The sequence below is a fragment of the Bubalus kerabau genome, chromosome 3 (genome assembly GCF_029407905.1).
Source record: "Bubalus kerabau isolate K-KA32 ecotype Philippines breed swamp buffalo chromosome 3, PCC_UOA_SB_1v2, whole genome shotgun sequence".
NCBI lineage: Eukaryota > Metazoa > Chordata > Mammalia > Artiodactyla > Bovidae > Bubalus > Bubalus kerabau.
In genome coordinates, this window is record NC_073626.1 from 176,701,587 (window position 1) to 176,721,008 (window position 19,422).

General features: G+C 51.5%; 1 protein-coding gene across 1 annotated transcript; it reads left to right on the forward strand.

The window, feature by feature from the left end:
- Positions 1-9,739: 9,739 nt before the first annotated feature.
- On the forward strand, positions 9,740-19,211 carry MATN1 (matrilin 1). The gene is made up of 8 exons (XM_055574828.1): positions 9,740-9,836; positions 11,537-11,883; positions 13,008-13,230; positions 14,158-14,283; positions 15,238-15,654; positions 16,549-16,701; positions 18,275-18,355; positions 18,944-19,211. Exons 1-8 carry the CDS (start codon positions 9,740-9,742, stop codon positions 18,991-18,993), a joined length of 1,494 nt encoding a protein of 497 aa, XP_055430803.1. The 3' UTR covers positions 18,994-19,211.
- Positions 19,212-19,422: the final 211 nt, after the last annotated feature.

The window sequence follows — 19,422 nt, forward strand, 5'->3', positions numbered from 1 at the left end:
GTTAGCTTCAGGTGTACAGCAAAGTGATCTATACATTTACTTTTTTCAGATTATTTTCCCTTATAAGTTATTACAAAGTATTGGGTATTATTATACAGTAAATCTTTGTTGTTTATCTACATTATATACAAGTGTGTATCTTTTAATCCTATACTCCTAATCCCTTCCCCACCCTTTGGTAACCATAAGTTTATTTTCTATGTCTAAGTCTCTTTCTGTTTTATAGATTCACTTGTATTATAAAAATTTCATATTTACTTGTCAATCCCCTGCCCCTTCTTTGTTTTTTTTTTTTGAAAATTAATTAATCAAATTATTTTTTTTAGCTAAGCTGGGTCTTCATACTGTTCATGGGGTTCTCAAGGCAGGAATACTGAAGTGGTTTGCCATTCCCTTCTCTCAAACTACCGCACAATTGCACTCATCTCACATCTCACATGCTAGCAAAGTAATGCACAAAATTCTCCAAGCCAGGCTTCAACAATATGTGAACCATGGGCTTCCAGATGTTCAAGCTGGTTTTAGAAAAGGCAGAGGAACCAGAGATCAAATTGCCAACATTTTGCCAACATCATTGAAAAAGCAAGAGAGTTCCAGAAAAACATCTATTTCTGCTTTATTGACTATGCCAAACTCTTTGACTGTGTGGATCACAATAAACTGTGGAAAATTCTTCAAGAGATGGGAATACCAGACCACCTGACCTGTCTCTTGAGAAATCTGTATGCAGGTCAGGAAGCAACAATTAGAACTGAACATGGAACAACAGACTGGTTCCAAATAGGACAAGGAGTATGTCAAGGCTGTATATTGTCACCCTGCTTATTTAACTTATATGCAGAGTATATCATAAGAAACGCTGGGCTGGATGAAGCACAAGCTGGAATCAAGATTGCCGGGAGAAATATCAATAACCTCAGATATGCAGATGACACCACCCTTATGGCAGAAAGTGAAGAGGAACTAAAAAGCCTCTTGATGAAAGTGAAAGGAGAGTGAAAAAGTTGGCTTAAAGCTCAACATTCAGAAAATGAAGATCATGGCATCTGATCCCATCACTTCATAGCAAATAGATGGGGAAACAGTGGAAACAGTGGCAAACTTTATTTTTTGGGCTCCAAAATCACTGCGGATGGTGACTGCAGCCATGAAATTAAAAGACACTTACTCCTTGGAAGGAAAGTTATGACCAACCTAGACAGCATATTCAAAAGCAGAGACATTACTTTGCCAACAAAGGTCCGTCTAGTCAAGGCTATGGTTTTTCTTGTGGTTATGCATGGATGTGAGAGTTGGACTGTGAAGAAAGCTGAGTGCCGAAGAATTGATGCTTTTGAACTGTGGTGTTGGAGAAGACTCTTAGAGTCCCTTGGACAGCAAGGAGATCCAACCAGTCCATCTTAAAGGAAATCAGTCCTGAATGTTCATTGGAAGGATTGATGCTAAAGCTGAAATTCCAATACTTTGGCCACCTGATGCAAAGAGCTGACTCATTGGAAAAGATTCTGATGCTGGGGAAGATTGAAGGCAGGAGGAGAAGGGGACAACAGAGGATGAGATGGTTGGATGGCATCACCGACTCAATGGACATAAATTTGAGTAACTCCAGGAGTTGATGATGGACAGGGAGGCCTGGTGTGCTGAGGTTCATGGGATTGCAAAGAGTCGGACACGACTGAGCGACTGAACTGAACTGAACTGGGTCTTCATTGCTGTGCACGCGCTTTTCTCTAGCTGTGGCAATCAGGGGCTGCTCTTTAGTTAGGGTGCACAGGTCTCTCATTGCAGTGGCTTCTCTTGTTGTGGAGCATGGGAGCTAGGCACACAGGTTTCAGTAGTTGCAGCGTGTGGGTTCAGTAGTTGTGGCTTGCGGGTTTAATTGCCCTGCCACATGTGGGATCATCCCAGACTAGGTAGGGATTAGACCTGTGTCCCTTGCATTGGCAGGTGGGTTCTTAAACACTGGACCACCAGGGAAATTTTTCTCTCCCCCTGTTCTATGCCCACATATACCACCTAAGGTGGGTAGAATTCTAAGAAGCCTCCAATGACCTATGACCTTGTCTAGTTCTCTCCCCTCGAGTGTGGGTGGATTCTGGGATTCTGATCAGACAGTCACTCCTGGTTTAGGGTTATCTTATCTGGCAAGTTGACTTTAAGAAAGGGAGATTATTCTGGGTGAGCCAGACCGGATCAGTTTGATCTCTTAAAAGGGACTGGGCTCTTCTGGAAGAGGGGGTTTGGCATGGGAGAGATGTGAAGGGTAAGAGGCCTTGGGGGAGCCCACATAACAAGGAATGGCAGGTGGCTCCTGGAAGCTGAGTGTCTCCTGGGTAGCAGCCTGAACGAGGCCAGGGTAGTGGAGTGGAGGGGGGAGGTTCAGTCTGACAACCGCAAGGAACTGAATCCTGCCAGCCACACTGTGAGCTTGAAAGAGGATCCTGAGATCCAGAAAAGAAGAACAAGGCCTAGTCTTGACTTTAGCTGGACTTCAGCCTCGTGAGGGACTGGGAACCCGGACTTCTGACCTTTAGGAACTGTGAGGAACTTTGTTTGCTATGTTCAAGCTGCTAATTTTGTGGTAATTTGTTACACAGCAAAGGGAAAAGAATGTAGCACTCCTTCCCAGTTTGGAGGAAGTTTTATTTTTCCTCTTCAATGTCTAAGTGGCAGCCGCACCAACGATCTTGCACGTCTGAAGTCTTGGTCAGGGTAGAGTCAGAGTTTTGAGACTGAAGGGTGGAACAGGTGAGCCAACCACTGTTTGCACATCCTCAAATGCTCTTCTCAGGTCTCCAGATGCTCTGCTTTGAGGGAAAACAGCAGGGATTTCAGGCAGCCAAGAGAGAGGTTAGATACCTTGGAAAATGAGGGAGAAAATATATTCTGTTCTGCTAGCTAAAGCATTATATTACATTCAGAGCTCTGATTTTTTTAAGAGGGAAAGAGACCACTGGGAGCTGGCACCATGTGCTGAGATCCATGTGTTGTAAAGGATGGTTGTAGGAAATGAAGTTTTCTTTAGAGAAGAATTGACTCAGTAGGGGTGTGACCATGATCTTCAGGTTGCAGAACATGGTACATGGGGGAGACAGGCTCACTTGCTGTCTTAGCTGGATGGACAGTACTTTGGGGGAATCTCTAAGCTCCCTGTCCAAGAAGCTGAACACCATAGGCTGGACATCAGCTTCCCAGGACAGAGAGAGAATTTACATTTCTTATTGGAGGCTGGGTGAGATTGGTGCTTTAATTATAGCAGAACCACCTGGAGAGCTTAGAAATACAGGTTCCCTGGGTCTGCAATGGAGCCTGGGAATCTGTTTCCTCTTCTGAACTATCTTATCCAAACTGTCTGGATAGCTTGGGAGCAACTGAAGGAAATACAAAACAGAGAGTGACTTGCAAGGGCATATGAATGAGAATTGTGCTCAGCACTCCACAGATCCCAGTTGCCCTTGGGGTCCTGTAGGGGTATGTCCCTTTCTGGCCTTCACTTGGGGGTTCTGTTCTTCCTCACCCCCCGGTGGGCCCCAAAGTTTTGCCTTCACTTTGCTTAAGTTCCCCCCTGCCCTGCCAAAGCAGATCCTGAGACATAGACTTGGGTGCAGGTTGTTTTTTTGGGAGGTGGTCCCAGGGAGTACAGTGAGAGCAGGAGAGAGGCAGAACAAGGATAGAAGCTAATAAAAATGTGCAGTGAGGGAACTTTCCTGGTGGTCGAGGGGCTGGGACTTGGAGCTCCCCATGCAGTGGACCTGGGTTTGATCCCTGGTGGGGGAACTAGATCCCAAATGTTGCCAACTAAAAGTTTCTGTGTTGCAAGTAAAAAATCCCACAACTGAGACCTGGGGCAGTCAAATAAATAAAAATAAATGTAAAAAAAAAAAAAAGTGTGGTGAGAGAAGATAGAGGAGGGAATGACTCGTTCTGTGGCAGAGAAGAGATGGGGAAGGCAGGGGGCAGGGAGAGAGACTGGCAACTGTCTGGATTTTGAAGGACCTTAAATGCCCAGCTAGGTCTGAATATTCATCTAGAGGCGATACAAGACCATCACAAGGTATTTTGCCTTGAGAAGAGTGACAGAGAGTGTCCTGCTCACTAGGTACTCACTTCTTACCCTTGGAGTCACTCCATCCTCAGGCAGAATCCAGTGATGTCTGCTCCTTTTCTCTCTCTTGTCCGTGTGGCTGGAGACAAAAGGCTTGGACTTGATGGGTTAGCAAGCTGGTGGCAGCTTTGCAGAGGGCCCATCTTGGACAGCAAGGAGATCCAACCAGTCCCTCCTAAAGGAAATCAATCCTGAATATTCATTGGAAGGAGTGAAGCTGAAACTCCAATACTTTGACCACCTGATGCGAAGAACTGACTCATTTGAAAAGACCCTGATGTTGGGAAAGATTGAAGGTGAGAGGAGAAGGGGCTGACAGAGGATGAGATGGATGGATGGCATCACTGACTCAATGGACATGAGTTTGAGCAAGTTCCGGGAGTTGGTGATAGACAGGGAGGCCTGGCGTGCTGCAGTCCATGGGGGTGGCAAAGAGTCAGACACGACTGAGTGAACTGAACTGAACTGGTTGTGACTTGAGTGCTTGCTTGTTACTGTCACTTAGCCTGTTCTCTGCTGACTAATACAAGAAGGCACTCTGAGAAGCATAAGCACAGGTGTGGCCTTCAATACCTTTCCTTCTCCACTGTCCTCTGACACTGGCGTTGAGAGCCCAGCTTCATAGACGAAGGGCAGAACAGTGGGGGGCTCATCTAATGTCAAGACAACTGGCAGGTAACAGAACAGAGCCTCAGGCCCAGCTCTGTCTGATTCCAAGAGTTTTTTCACTTCATAGGATTCCTTAATATCTGGCATGAGCACCAGTGACGGAAATCAAGATAATTTTCCGTGACATGTAGATGAAAAAGTTAAGTTTAATTCATTTTGAATTTATTTGAAGGCATATTGGAATAAACATGTAATCTGTACATCAAACCAATGATTTCATGGCTACCATTTCAAATTAGGAGGAGAAATTTTTGCCCAAAAGTGAGTTGCTTTAAAGTTAGAACGATTCATTAAAAAAAAAAAAATAGTAAAGGTATACGTGCTGAAGAATTGATGCTTTCGAGCTATGGTGTTGGAGAAGACTCTTGAGAGTCTCTTGGATATCAAGGAGATCAAACCAGTCAATCCTAAATGAAATCAAGCCTGAGTATTCATTGGAAGGACTGATGCTGAAGCTGAAACTCCCAATACTTTGGCCACCTGATGCGAAGAGCCATCTATCTCATTGGGAAATATCCTGATGCTGGGAAAGATTGAAGACAGGAGGAGAAGGGGACCACAGAGGATGAGATGGTTGGATGGCATCACCAATTCAATGGACATGAGTTTGAGCAAGCTCCGGGAGGTAGTGATGGACAAGGAAGCCTGGCGTGCTGCAGTCCGTGGGGTCGCAAAGAGACAGACACGACTAGGTGACTGAACAACAACAAATGCAGACCCAGTAAATGGTGATAATGGTTTGGAAGGAGGAAGGGGACAGGCACCCGCAGACTGCACTGCATCTAGAGATACCCAGGTTTGCTCTTCAGGAAAAGAACTGAGCCTGGGGCACAGGATGGGGAGTCCTGCGGGCCTTCCCCTGGCCCACACTCTGCCCAGAGGCCTCTCGGTGGACCTCTCTCTCTTGGATAAAACACTGAAGGCTTTAAGTCTCTGGAAACCCGAGGTGTGTGAAAACAAGGAGAGGGAACGGGGGAGCCCTCCACGGGCTGCCTGTCTGACTTCAGGAGCAGCCTCGGTGAAGGCGCCTCAACGCACTGTTTCTCCTAGGCCAAGACCGGACACACTGTTCCCCATTCTGATTCCTGGGGTAAAATGTTTCACATTTTAAAAACACAAATATTTAGTTTCTTTCCTCAATGTATATATTTAACATCCAGGTCTCCTCCTCCTCCCCAAGCTCCCGCTATGGAATGTTAAAGCTGCCCCTTTGGGGGAAACCCATCTCCTTCCCTGAAAACCTACCTGTAGCATATTTCTGTGGCTTCGCTAATGAGCAAAGTGACACAGAGAAGGCGCTTGTGTTCCTCCAAGCAGCCCATAGACCTGCCATTCAGAGACGGAGCTGAAAGAGTTGTTTCACGGGCCCAGCCGCGGCCCCGGCCAAGAGGGCTTTGTACCCTGTCCATCGGGAGAGGGGCGGTGGGGGGTGAGGAGACTCCAGCTCACGTTCTGCTCGTCCACCTTCAGGATGGGAGTGGTGGGGGACACTCGCCATCAGTCACCATCGCCCAGCCCTGTCTGACCTTTGCTGGTTAACATGGAAATAGACCCAGTTCTTCACCAGTTACTTCTTTTCATTCATTTCTTCATTTGCTCACCAGAGATCTGTGATAGGCACCAGGCCAGGCCTGGGGAGTTCACTGGTGACAGATAAGACCCCCGCTGGCAGGGAGCTGATATCCTCTGGAGCCGGGTCGGGGTGGCGGTGGGGGAGCAGGTCCTACATTCATAACACAATTTTGGGAAGTGATATGGGCCACAATGACCATGCCCTGTGGCATCTCGGGAGAACAGAAGCAGACTTACAAGTTGCAGAGAGACAAGAAGTCAGCTTCAACTGATTGCAGGAGGTGGTGAATTGTGAAAAAATGAAACTAAAATGACAAGTCAGAGGATTTAACTTCCTCGTTCTCTAAAACAGGGGCGAAAGGGAATGAGACCTGATTTCTAAGCTTGGCTCTGTCTCCAAAGAGGCTAGGTGGCTTCAGGCAAGTCAAGAACCTCTCTGTGCCTGTTTCCTCATCTGACAAATGGGCTACCAGTTGGGCCTGATGACCCCACAGGTTTGCTGGTGGAACAAAAGACACAGAGTGACACGGTGAGTGAGTGTGCCACGTCACACGTACAAGGGACTGTCACCTCCATTATTCCTGAAGGCTGTGACAGTGTTGGTTGGATCAGCTGCGCAATCACTTCAAACAATGGCCGTGCATTTCCTTTTATGGAGGTGTAATTTATATAGGCAAAGGAGCACGTCAAGGCTGTATATGGTCACCCTGCTTATTTAACTTCTATGCAGAGTACATCATGAGAAACGCTGGGCTGGAAGAAGCACAAGCTGGAATCAAGATTGCCGGGAGAAATATCAATAACCTCAGATATGCAGATGACACCACCCTTATGGCAGAAAGTGAAGAGGAACTCAAAAGCCTCTTGATGAAGGTGAAAGTGGAGAGTGAAAAAGTTGGCTTAAAGCTCAACATTCAGAAAACGAAGATCATGGCATCCGCTCCCATCACTTCATGGGAAATAGATGGGGAAACAGTGGAAACAGTGTCAGACTTTATTTTTGGGGGCTCCAAAATCACTGCAGATGGTGACTGCAGCCATGAAATTAAAAGACGCTTACTTCTTGGAAGGAAAGTTATGACCAACCTAGATAGCATATTCAAAAGCAGAGACATTACTTTGCCAACAAAGGTCCGTAGTCAAGGCTATGGGTTTTCCTGTGGTCATGTATGGATGCAAGAGTTGGACTGTGAAGAAGGCTGAGTGCTGAAGAATTGCTGCTTTTGAACTGTGGTGTTGGAGAAAACTCTTGAGAGTCTGTTGGACTGCAAGGAGATCAAACCAGTCAATTCTAAGGAAATTGGTCCTGACTATTGAACTGTGGTTTGGAGAAGACTCTTGAGAGTCCCTTGGACTGCAAGGAGATCCAACCAGTCCATTCTGAAGGAGATCAGCCCTGGGATTTCTTTGGAAGGAATGATGCTAAAGCTGAAACTCCAGTACTTTGGCCACCTCATGCGAAGAGTTGACTCATTGGAAAAGACTCTGATGCTGGGAGGGACTGGGGGCAAGAGGAGAAGGGGACGACAGAGGATGAGACGGCTGGATGGCATCACTGACTCAATGGACGTGAGTCTGAGTGAACTCCGGGAGTTGGTGATGGACAAGGAGGCCTGGTGTGCTGCGATTCATGGGGTCGCAAAGAGTTGGACACAACTGAGCGACTGATCTGATCTGATCTGATTCATTGGAAGACTGATGCTGAAGTTGAAGCTCTGATAATTTGGCCACCTGATGGGAAGAACTGACTCATTGGAAAAGACCCTGATGCTGAGAACGATTGAAGGCAGGAGGACAAGGGGATGACAGAGGATGAGATGATTGGATGGGATCACAGACTCAATGGACGAGTTTGAGCAAGCTCTGGGAGTTGGTGATGGACAGGGAGGCCTGGTGTGCTGCAGTCTATGGGGTCCCAAAGAGTCAGACATGACTGAGCGATTGAACTGAACTGGACCTAGATGCAATGATGGGGACCCTTCCTGGTTATATTCCTTTATTTATAAGCCTTTAGCTTTGCCTCGTCTGTGCAGACCCTGGACTGGGACCAGATGCAGAGATGAATCAACCAGACACTTAGCTACTCACGGGTGAGAAGGACAAGGTACAGAAGCACAGGGAAGGGGTCCTAACCCAGGGGAGCGGGGAGAGAGATGGGCATGGAGAAGGCACCTCCACCTGGCTTCCCTCATGCAAGCAGGGTGCCTGAGAGCTCTGGCCCGGGGCCCTCTTCTGGCATTGACACTCAGCTGCACTTAAGACAAGTTACTTCAAAACTCTGGTTTTCAGTTCCTCATCTGGGAAATGAGGGTAATAGTATTGGTTGCCTCAAAGGGTTGTCCAGAGAATTCGATGAGATGGTTCATGTAAGACTGCTTGCCCTGGGAAGTGGGCACCATTAGCATCCCCACCTTTCAGATGAGGCACAGAGAGGTGAAGCAACCTGCCCACAGTCACACAGCAAGTAGAGAGCACACCCAAGTCATCTGGCTCCTAAGTCTGTGCTCTCAACCATCTTCCCTACTGCGCTGCTCCTAGTGTGCTGTGCTTGGTTGATCAGTCGTCTCTGATTCTTTGCAACCCCATGGACTATATAAGCCACCAGGCTCCTCTGTCCATGGGGATTCTCCAGGCAAGAATACTGGAGTGGGTTGCCCCACCCTCTCTAGGGCATCTTCCCAACCCAGGGATCGAGCCCAGGTTTCTGCATTGTAAGCAGATCCTTTACCATTTGAACCACCACAGAAGCCCGTCCCGCTCTTACAAGGGGCTCGTGTACCTGTTCGCTCCGATATGACTCTGAAAGATTGTTAGGCAGAGAGTGATCAGGAGGAGGGGGCAACATGGGCAGATAGTCCTGCATGGACAAAGGCTTGAGGAGCACTCAGATTCAGGCGCGATGGAGAGCAGGGTGTAGGTGGAGAGCCATCAGACAGGACAGCCAAGGCTGGAGGTGGGAAACTGGGGCTGGAGTTGTAGGTGGGAGAAGAGTGTTGGTGTGGGATGAGGGCGCCGGGCAGGGCTGGGGTGTGAGGCTGTTGGACTCAGGTTTACCTCGGCTCAGTCTAGCAGCTTCGGGCCAGTGTAGGCTCTGGGCCCCAGAGGAGCCACCCTCCACCCACCTGATATTTCCTGGATTCCAGCTGCAGCTTCTGCAGGCAAAGGAGCCCTTGTGGTCAGAGGGGCCTCTGGAGCCCAGGCGGGGAGACTCCTTCCCTCCCTCCCTGGCACACACACCTCCATTCAGCCTGGCCCCGCCTTCCAAGGGGGCTGACCCCACGTTAGTGGGGGGCCCGCCTGACTGGGAGGCTGGGCCAGCAGGCATCGAGGTTAATAAGACCTGGCCCCCACCGGCCCCCACGACTGTGCTGCTACTGCCCGTGTGCCAGAACCATGAGGGCACTCAGTGGCCCCCGCCCCGTGCTCTGTGGCCTGTTGCTGCTGCTGTTCCAGGCCCCATGTGCCTCTGGCCTCGCCCCGCTGTCCAGAGGTGAGGGGGCCCCATGTGAGGTGGGGGATACTGGGCACTGAGACAGACAGAGGCTAAATGGGATCCAGCATGGGCGGGGGCGGGCAGGCAGGGGTGCCCCACAGGGCTGACGCAGGAGAAGACAGAGATGGTGACAAACACAAGGACCAGGGTGGGCTGACCCTGTCTGTTCTGTGTGGAGGGGGCATGAGACGGCTTCTCTGAGCCTGTCTCTCGGCTTTGCAGCTCCCAGGCTGTCCTCAGGGACCAGGCATCCTGCAGGGATGGTCTTGGTCTTCTGGGTCACTGACTGCACAGCCTTCTGTCACCTGGGGCTGCAACCAGGCCCAGGGCTGAGCTCACGACTCTCTGATGACTGCAGATCTGGGGGAGGGGGGGGGTGGCAAGATGACATTCCCCCTTCCACCAGCCCTTCCAGCACATTCTGGACTTGGCTGTCTATGAGCTGTACCGCTGAGTTTCAGCTGTGAGGACAGAGTCCTGGGATGCCCAGCTCCTCCTGTGCAGATGGGGAAACTGAGGACAGAGAGGGGAGGACCTATCTAAAACCACACAGTGAGTGAGCAAGCCTCAGAGCCTCGTGGCTCCTGGTCCACTGTCCCATGGTGTGGCCAATGCCCTCTCCATCTCTGGGCCTCAGTTTACCCATTTATAGCCTCAGCTAGTGGCGACCAGGAAACCAAGCTGCAAGGTGATTTCTGAGGTCCCTTGAGGACCTCTGATGTCCGGGCTGGGGCACCATGGCTGGGAGATAGGACTGTCCACACACCTTGTCTTTCTTGATTCTTCCTGCATCCCTGGTTGGGAGCAGCCCAGATTTAGTGGTGGACAGAGTGCAGACTTCTGTACTGGCTGCAGGGCCAGGCCAGTGATAACATCAAGCATTAAGCCTCTCCTCCCCTCCAGGCAGATGAGAAAAGCGAAGCTTCAAAGCTGCAATGATCTGCCCAAGGCCACAGAGCTAGGACTCGGACTCCGTCTACCTCACTTGGGCTCCGTGTCCCTCCCAGCACTTGGTGCTGCCTCCCAGGCTGTCTGGAAAGACATTGCTCCCTGGGGGTGTGTCTTGGGGGCCCACTTGGTCAGACTGCCAAGGTGGCCACGAGGAACTCCTGCTGTTTTTCCTATTCTTAGATACCAGCCAGCAGGCTCTGCGGGATTGGGGCCAACTGGGTGCACTTTGCTGATTCTCTTTGATGCTCAGATGAAAGAGCCCACGTTGATGGGTGCTGCACTAGTTTTCAAGGCTGTGCCCGCTGGAGGGCCGACCCTCAGTTCCCTCCTGCCCAGGCAGGGCAAAGAGAATCCCTTGTTTACACTCTGGGCTGAAACCTGAGACGTGAAGGCTATCTTCTCCTTTGCTGCCTCTGAGAACCCTACATGCCCAGCCTTGAGCTGGCACCTTACACATATTTTTGCTTGCCCTCAAAGGATTCCGTAAGGAAGGGATCGCCTGCCCATTGTACAGATAGGAAACTGAGGCTCAGAGAGGTGAAGGTGCCATTTGAACCTCTGTCTTTCCTACGGGCTGAGCTGGGGGCCTCTGGCAAGTTGCTTGCCTGAGCAGGACCCAGCCAGGCTGATTCATGCCTGGTCTAGTCTGCCTGAGGCCTCAGGTCTGGACCTAAGTAGCCCCTGATGCCCTGTTCCTTTGTCTTAAGTATCTCCGCTCCATCCTCCCGACCTTTACCCCCTCCCAGGGCACCTCTGCCGGACCCGGCCCACCGACCTGGTGTTCGTCGTCGACAGCTCACGCAGCGTGCGGCCCGTGGAGTTTGAGAAGGTGAAGGTGTTCCTATCCCAGGTCATCGAGTCACTGGACGTGGGGCCCAATGCCACCCGCGTGGGCCTGGTCAACTACGCCAGCTCCGTGAAGCAGGAGTTCCCGCTGCGGGCCCACAGCTCCAAGGCTGAGCTGCTGCAGGCCGTGCGCCGCATCCAGCCGCTGTCCACGGGCACCATGACGGGTCTGGCCATCCAGTTCGCCATCACCAAGGCCTTAAGCGATGCAGAGGGTGGTCGCCCCAGGTCCCCCGACATTAGCAAGGTAGGGGCTCACAGGAACGTGGCAGCCTGCGGCAATGAAGAGATACAGCTAGGTTTTCAGGGCCAGGAGCCTCGGCCTCTGGAGGGGAGGAGATTGTACAAGGCCGCTCCCCAGGGGACCCAGGGTAGGGATACTAAAAATAGTGCTGCTCCCTCTGGCTTCTTATCAAGAATCATCTCAGGGGGCCTCACCACACCCCCTTTCTCCAGATAAAGAAACATGGGCTCAGGAAGGTGAGCTGTATTTCTAACCCAGGCCTGTCAGGTCACCAAGACAGGGGGTCGGGCATCCAGGCCCGAGGAGGAGACTCAGGAATCAGAAGTAGACTCAGGTCAGAAGCAGAAAAGCAGCCAAGGGGGCTGGACGCTGAGTCCCAGACTCCTACAGAGCAGTCTGGAGGACCCGACTTAGGGCAGGCTGGACAGGGGGTGGGTGAGGGCCAGCCTCGGCACCAGGGTCCCTTCTTGCGGCCCTTTCCCAGATACAGCACACAGGGGACTTGTGGGAGGGGAAGTGTTTTCTTCCTAGGGAAGTTAGTGTCTTGGGGAATGGAGGGAGAAAAGGCAGCATCTTCCTTCATTCTGTGGGCATCTATATAGGTACCACCTCTCTCCCAGGGTATACAAGGGAAGATGAGCAGAAGAGAGGAAAAACTTTCACTCTTTAGCTTCTGCCTCTCTCTGGTGGCCAAAAGGTAGAACTGCATGGAGTTGAGTACAGAGGTTTGGCCCTGCCCTCGCAAGCACCCCCAGGCTGACAGAGTGGAGGTGGTTCTGCCCTCAGAGGTCACAGAGCTGTCTGATGGAGGAGGAGACACCCAGAAGCCCTAGTCAGATGGAAGAGCACCTAGCCATGCCTCTCACTCAGAAGAATCCTTTCTCCTCTTCCACTATCCAAGTTCTTTTTCTCGGGCCTGATATTGGTGGTGGCGGCAGTCATATCCACCTGCCACCGAATAGCTGTGTGACCGGGGCTTGTCACTCCGCCCCTCCGGGTCAATCTCCTCTATGTCAACCGTCCTGGGGTGTTGGGTGTGTGTGTGGGGGTGCTACTGGAGGACCAAGTGGCCCACCCAGCGTGGGGAGGGAGGCCAGGCCTTCGCACATTCCTCCTCTGCGTCGCAGGTGGTCATCGTGGTGACGGACGGGAGGCCCCAGGACAGCGTGCGGGACGTGTCTGCGCGGGCCCGGGCCGGCGGCATCGAGCTGTTCGCCATCGGCGTGGGCCGCGTGGACAAGGCCACGCTGCAGCAGATTGCCAGCGAGCCGCAGGACGAGCACGTCGACTACGTGGAGAGCTACAGCGTTATCGAGAAGCTGTCCAAGAAGTTCCAGGAGGCCTTTTGCTGTGCGCGGGCGGTCGGGGGCAGGCGATGGGCCAGGCTGGGGGTGGTGCTGGGGGAAGGGAGATTGGGGAGAGGCGGTCGGGTGTCTGGGCGGGGCCAGGGCGGGGGCAGGGCTGAGAGCGGACAATTGGGGGCGGAGCCCGGGAGGAGGTGGCCTATAAAGGGCGGGGACTGAGATTGAGACCACATTGGAGGCGGGGCCAGGGTCTTATCTGGGCTGATCCCCACCCAGTCCGAGGTTGAGGGACTTGGGGAGGAGGACTTGGGGAGGAGGTGACGCTTTTTTTTTTTTGGAGATAGAGTCCTGGCAGGGAACATGGGGAGGGACTAAAAAATCCTGTGCTATTTGGCTGCGGGGTGTGTGTGTGTGTGTGTGTGCGCGTGCGCGGTGTTTGGGGGGGGTGGAGGGTTGGGATGCCAGTCTTCTGCAATGTGGGAAGGTCTGAGGGGGCTTGAGCATTGGGGTGGAGAAATTTCAGAACCTTTAGCAGGGTGGAGGAGGCAGTGCAAGGATTCTTCTCCACGTGTAAAACAGATCTAGGAAGAGCCTGAATCTAACTGAAAATTCTAGGCCATAATGCACAGTACCACAAATCTGGCATTTCACAAATATTTGTTGAGCGTCTTCTGTGTGCTGTGTTCACTGCTGTGTGTTTTGTTCTAGTCATTTGGAATACAACAGTGAACAAAGGGGATTTAGGCCCTGCCCCTGTGGCCTATATCATTTCAGCAGGAAGCTTTAGTTTATTATCAGCAATGCCACCGTCTCCAGGGATGTCAGCCCGGCTGCAGTGATTCTGGCCTGGGTTGAGGGTCTGGAACCCCACCCGGGTGAGGGCCTGAGTGACCCTGAGCTTATGAGGGGCCATTCTGGCTGAGATATCCAAGGGCCGGTGACCGTGTGCTTCTGTCTCCTCTCGTCACTGCAGTGGTGTCAGATCTGTGTGCCACGGGCGACCATGACTGTGAGCAGGTGTGTGTCAGCTCCCCGGGCTCCTACACCTGTGCCTGCCGCGAGGGCTTCACCCTGAACAGTGACGGCAAGACCTGCAATGGTCAGTGGGCCGGACACAGGCAGCCTGGGGAGGGTGGCGGGGAGGGGATGGGGCCTTGGCCAGTCCCCAGGAAGCTCACCCGAGCCTCCCTGCTCCTTGCCTCTGGACCAATCTGCAATGGATGTCTTCTATGGACTTGTGGACACAGAGGGGGAAGGAGAGGGTGGGATGAATTGAAAGAGTAGTATTGACATGTATTCACTCCCGTGTGTAGAGCAGATAGCTAGAGGGAAGCTGCTGTGGCTTCCCGGGTGGCTCAGTGGTAAAGAATCTGCCTGCCAATACAGGCACTGCAGGAGATACAGCTTTGATCCCTGGGTCGGGAAGACCCCCTGGAGGGGGAAATGGCAACCCCCTTTAGTATTCTATCCAGGATAATCACATGGACAGAGGAGCCTGGTGGACTGCACAGTCTCTGGGGTCATAAAAAGTTGGACACAACTTAGTGACTGAGCAGGCAGGCAGGGGAAGCTACTGTAGAGCACAGGGAGCTCAGCTCAGTGCCCTATGATGCCTAGAGGGGTGGGAGGGAGGCTCAAGAGGCTTGTGTATACATATGGCTGATTCATGCTGTTGTACAGCAGAAACTAACACGACATTGTAAAGCAATTATCCTCCAATTTAAAAGAAAGAGATGTCTTCTAGAGTTTGATGTTTGCAGTTCTCTTCTCACTGTCCCTCTTTCTGCCACTGTGGATGGTGGGTTTAGTGTCGGGGAAGGAGTTATATAGTCTTGAACTCACATCTTGGTGCCACTACTTCTGAGTTGTGTGATTTAACCATGTTCAGAGCTTCAAGTTTCAATGCTGGAGTTTAGGCTTCCCAGAGGGAGTTTTGAGGCCCAAATGGGATGATCTTCTGAATAGCTGTTGGGTGTGGTGGGTCCCCAGCCACTGGCTGGGAAGAATGACTGTGTCCTTAAGCTTCACCTCCGTGCCTTCCTACCCTCTCCAGTCTGCAACGGTGGCGGGGGCAGTTCGGCTACTGACCTGGTCTTCCTCATTGATGGGTCCAAGAGTGTGCGGCCGGAGAACTTTGAGCTGGTGAAGAAGTTCATCAACCAGATTGTGGACACGCTGGATGTATCGGACAAGTTGGCCCAGGTGGGGCTGGTACAGTACTCAAGCTCTGTGCGCCAGGAGTTCCCGTTGGGCCGCTTCCACACCAAGAAGGACATCAAGGCAGCTGTGCGGAACATGTCCTACATGGAGAAGGGCACCATGACTGGGGCTGCCCTCAAGTACCTCATCGATAATTCCTTCACTGTGTCCAGCGGGGCTAGGCCTGGTGCCCAGAAGGTGGGCATTGTCTTCACTGATGGCCGGAGCCAGGACTACATTAACGATGCTGCCAAGAAAGCCAAGGACCTTGGTAGGTGCTGCTGGGACCCCAAACACCACCAATGGCCAGGGGTGCTCATGGAACAGCTCAGTTTCAGTTTAGCTTAGGTCTGTTCTGATGAGTGCCCTAAACCCAGGTTCGATATAAATGAGGTTTGTCCAACTCTTTCTTATACTGACACCAAAACTGAAGCCCCAGAAGAGTAAGTGGCTTGTTCTGATGGTCTTTTGGTAAGTGAGACTTGGAACTTTTCCAGTTGAATATTTCCAAGAGCACACCATCTGTTGGCAGGCAAGCCCATTTTGGGACAAGCCTGAGTCTCAGCTTTATCACCTATCACCTATTAAATGAAAATAATAGCAACCAGTAGACGGATATTATAAGGGTTACATGAGATTACAAAATTCTCAGTACAGGGAGTCAGTACAAGTCTGATATATGGTAGCATCTCAGTAAATGTTGATTTCCTCAATGTCTTTGTCCCAGGCATTGTGCCTGCAATTCCAGCATCTGCCACTAGGAGGTGACGGGTTTGATTGCCTGGGCATTCCCCAGATTTATCCATGGTTGCCTGTCCCCACAGTGAAAGTGAAGTGAAGTGAAAGTCACTCAGTCGTGTTCGACTCTTTGCAACCCCATAAACTATACAGGCCAGAATATTGGAGAGGGTAGCCTTTCCCTTCTCCAGGGGATCTTCCCAATCCAGGGATCGAACCCAGGTCTCCTGCTTTGCAGGCAGATTCTTTACCAGCTGAGCCACAAAGAATACTGGAGTGGGTAGCCTATCCCTTCTCCAGAGGATCTCCCTGACCTCGGAATTGAACCGGGGTTTCCTGCATTGCAGGCGGATTCCTTACCAACTGGGCTATCAGGGAAGCTGCCTGTCCCCATGGCCACCATTATTCACCTTGTTCCTCTTGGTAGGCTTTAAAATGTTTGCTGTGGGTGTGGGCAATGCCGTGGAGGATGAGCTGAGGGAAATCGCCTCGGAGCCCGTGGCAGAGCACTATTTTTACACAGCTGACTTCAAGACCATCAACCAGATTGGCAAGAAGTTGCAGAAGAGGATCTGTGTGGGTGAGTGAGACCAGAAAGGGCACCGGTGGGAGGAGCAGGTGGGGCTCTGATGATACGTGTGTGTGTCTGTTTGTGTAACCATCCTGGACTAGATATGAGTGGGGAAAACAGGAGCTGGGATAGCATCATGAGTTGGCAGAACTGGGAGGAGGGTGGACCAATCTGACTTTTCAGTTCAGTCACTCAGTCGTGTCAGACTCTGCGACCCCATGGACTGCAGCACGCCAGGCTTCCCTGTCTTTCACCATCTCCTAGAGTTTGTACAAACTCATGTCCATCGAGTCGGTGATGCCATCCAACCATCTCATCCTCTGTTATCCCCTTCTCTTCCTGCCTTCAATCTTTCCCAGCATCAGGATCTTTTCCAATGAGCCAATTCTTCACATGAAGTGGCCAAAATATTGCAGTTTCAGCTTCAGCATCAGTCCTTCCAATGAATATTCAGGACTGATTTCCTTGAAGGTTGACTGGTTTGATCTCCTTGCAGTTTAAGGAACTCTCAAGAGTTTTCTCTAACACCACAGTTCAAAAGCATCAATTCTTCGGTGCTCAGCTTTCTTTATAGTCCAGCTCTCACATCCATACATGACTGGAATGTATACATGACTGGAAAAACCATAGTTTTGACTAGACGGACCTTTGTCAGCAAAATAATGTCTCTGCTTTTTACTATGCTGTCTAGGTTGGTCATAGCTTTTCTTCCAAGGAGCAAGCATCTTTTAATTTCATGGCTGCAGCCACCATCTGCAGGGATTTTGGAGCCCAAGAAAATAAAGTCTGTCACTGTTTCCATTGTTTCCCCATTTGCCATGAAGTGATGGGAATGGATGCCACAATCTTCGTTTTTTGAATGTCGAGTTTTAAGCCAGCTTTTTCACTCTCCTCTTCTCCTCTGTGATTTTTTACAGCCAGCAAACATGTACTGAATGCTCGTCTACAAGCGGCACTGTTCTCAGTGCTCTCCAAATGTGAAATCATTTAATCCTATTTGGTAGGAATATTGTTATCCCCATTTTAGAGACAGGAAAACCAAGGCCAGAGGGGTGGAACAACTGAGTAACTGGAGGAGCCAGGATTTGAACCCTGCTTCCTCTCCTGGTTCCCAGTGGTAAAGAGTGTAGATTCCCCAGTCAGACAGGCCTGAGTTTGCATGTTTGCTTTGACACTAACTAGCTGCTGGCTCTGGGCAAGTTGTTTTCCTTCTTGAGTTCTTCGTTTGTAAAACGGGATTGATAACAAACCCAAAGAGTTGGAGTGAGGAGTCACCAAGATGACCTCGGGGCCCCCAACTACAGCGTCCTGCACGTCGTAGGTGGTCAGCATTGGGGAGGCTGTTTTGGAGTTCTTTATCAGCGTTTTGAGGGGTCAGGAAGACATTCAGGGATGGCCCCCTCCGTCACTCCTGGGAGCTCTGTCTCAGGAACTCTACACGTCTCCCTGCCTTCTTGCATCTCCCAGGCCCCACACTCCCCCAAGGCACTCCAGTTCTGGCCCTGAGCAGTGACTACCCGCCTCCCTGGCAGGCAGCCACTCACCATCTCCTTTCCCTTTCCCCACTTTCTGCCCACCCCAGAGGAAGACCCGTGTGCTTGCGAGTCCATCGTGAAATTCCAGACCAAAGTGGAGGGGCTGCTGCAGGCCCTGACCCGGAAGCATATCCTTTCCCAGAAGCCTCTGCGAGGAGGGGGAGAGGTCAAGAGGGCCCTGTGGTGGCGGGGAGGAGAGAGCCTTGCCCCTTGTGTGGTGGGGTCGGGCAGGCTCCTGCTGAAGACGGGCTGGATCCTGGCCCGGGAGGCTGGCCCTGGCTTTGGTACTGACAAGGGAGAGGCAGAAACCAAGAGCTAGAAGCTGGGCACACACGGAGTCCTGGATATGCTCGGGAAAACGTGGTGCCTATGGACTCCGCTTTCTCAGGCGCTCGGTGACCTGCCTACCCACCAGACTCCTCTCAGATGGGGCTGCACCCCGCACAGCTCCCCGGGCTCAGGCAGGACTAGGCGGGTACCCAGAAGGCCTAAAGCTGCACCTGGGCAGGGCTGGGCTTTCCAGACCCACCGTAACTGCCGGCTTGTTTTTGGAAAGCACCCTCCTGAGGCCGTGGATGGGTAAGTTTTGACACTGGCGAAAGCACACGCTATGGGGAGGGAGGAGAGAAAGTCCTGGAAGCGGGGCCCGGAGTGCAGGTGCCACCCCGTCACCGCCCTGCTCCAGTCAGCCCTCGCCTCCTTAACTCCCAGTCCACTGGAAGCTGTGAGTAAGCGGCTGGCCATCCTGGAGAACAGAATCGTCTAAGCCCGCCTGTCCCCAGTGCAGCTCACGGAGCCCTGCGTGTGTCCCCTGGAGCCCAAGTTTAGTCTAGCTTTGCCAGTTCAGCGAGAGGGGTTTGGGAGGTGGGGTCCCAGGACAGGACTGGGCTTTTTCCTCTCCCACCCTTCGAGCCTGGGGGGAGTGTGCGTTTGAGTGTGTGTGCTGGGAGAGTGTGCCTGTTCGGGAGCGCACGCGTGTATGTGTGTGTGTGTGTGTGTGTACACCCAAGGGTAGGCATGTGACTAGGAACATGAGTGAGAACACAGGGGTGAGTGTGGGAGGAACTGCGTTTGCATTTTTTTTTTAATCAAAAGCTTAATATATTCCTGTTTGTTTTTTTCAGTTCACTCTTTCTTGACTGTGAGTGCTGTGAATTTCTTTTCTGGTTTCTGTATTCCCTTTTGAAAAACCATT

Coding starts and splice junctions, on each gene's coding strand:
- MATN1 (XM_055574828.1), top strand. CDS start 9,740: ATGAGGGCACTCAGTGGCCCCCGCCCCGTGCTCTGTGGCCTGTTGCTG. Junction 13,231..14,157: donor GTTCCAGGAGGCCTTTTGCT/GTGCGCGGGCGG, acceptor TCGTCACTGCAG/TGGTGTCAGATCTGTGTGCC. Junction 16,702..18,274: donor GCAGAAGAGGATCTGTGTGG/GTGAGTGAGACC, acceptor TGCCCACCCCAG/AGGAAGACCCGTGTGCTTGC.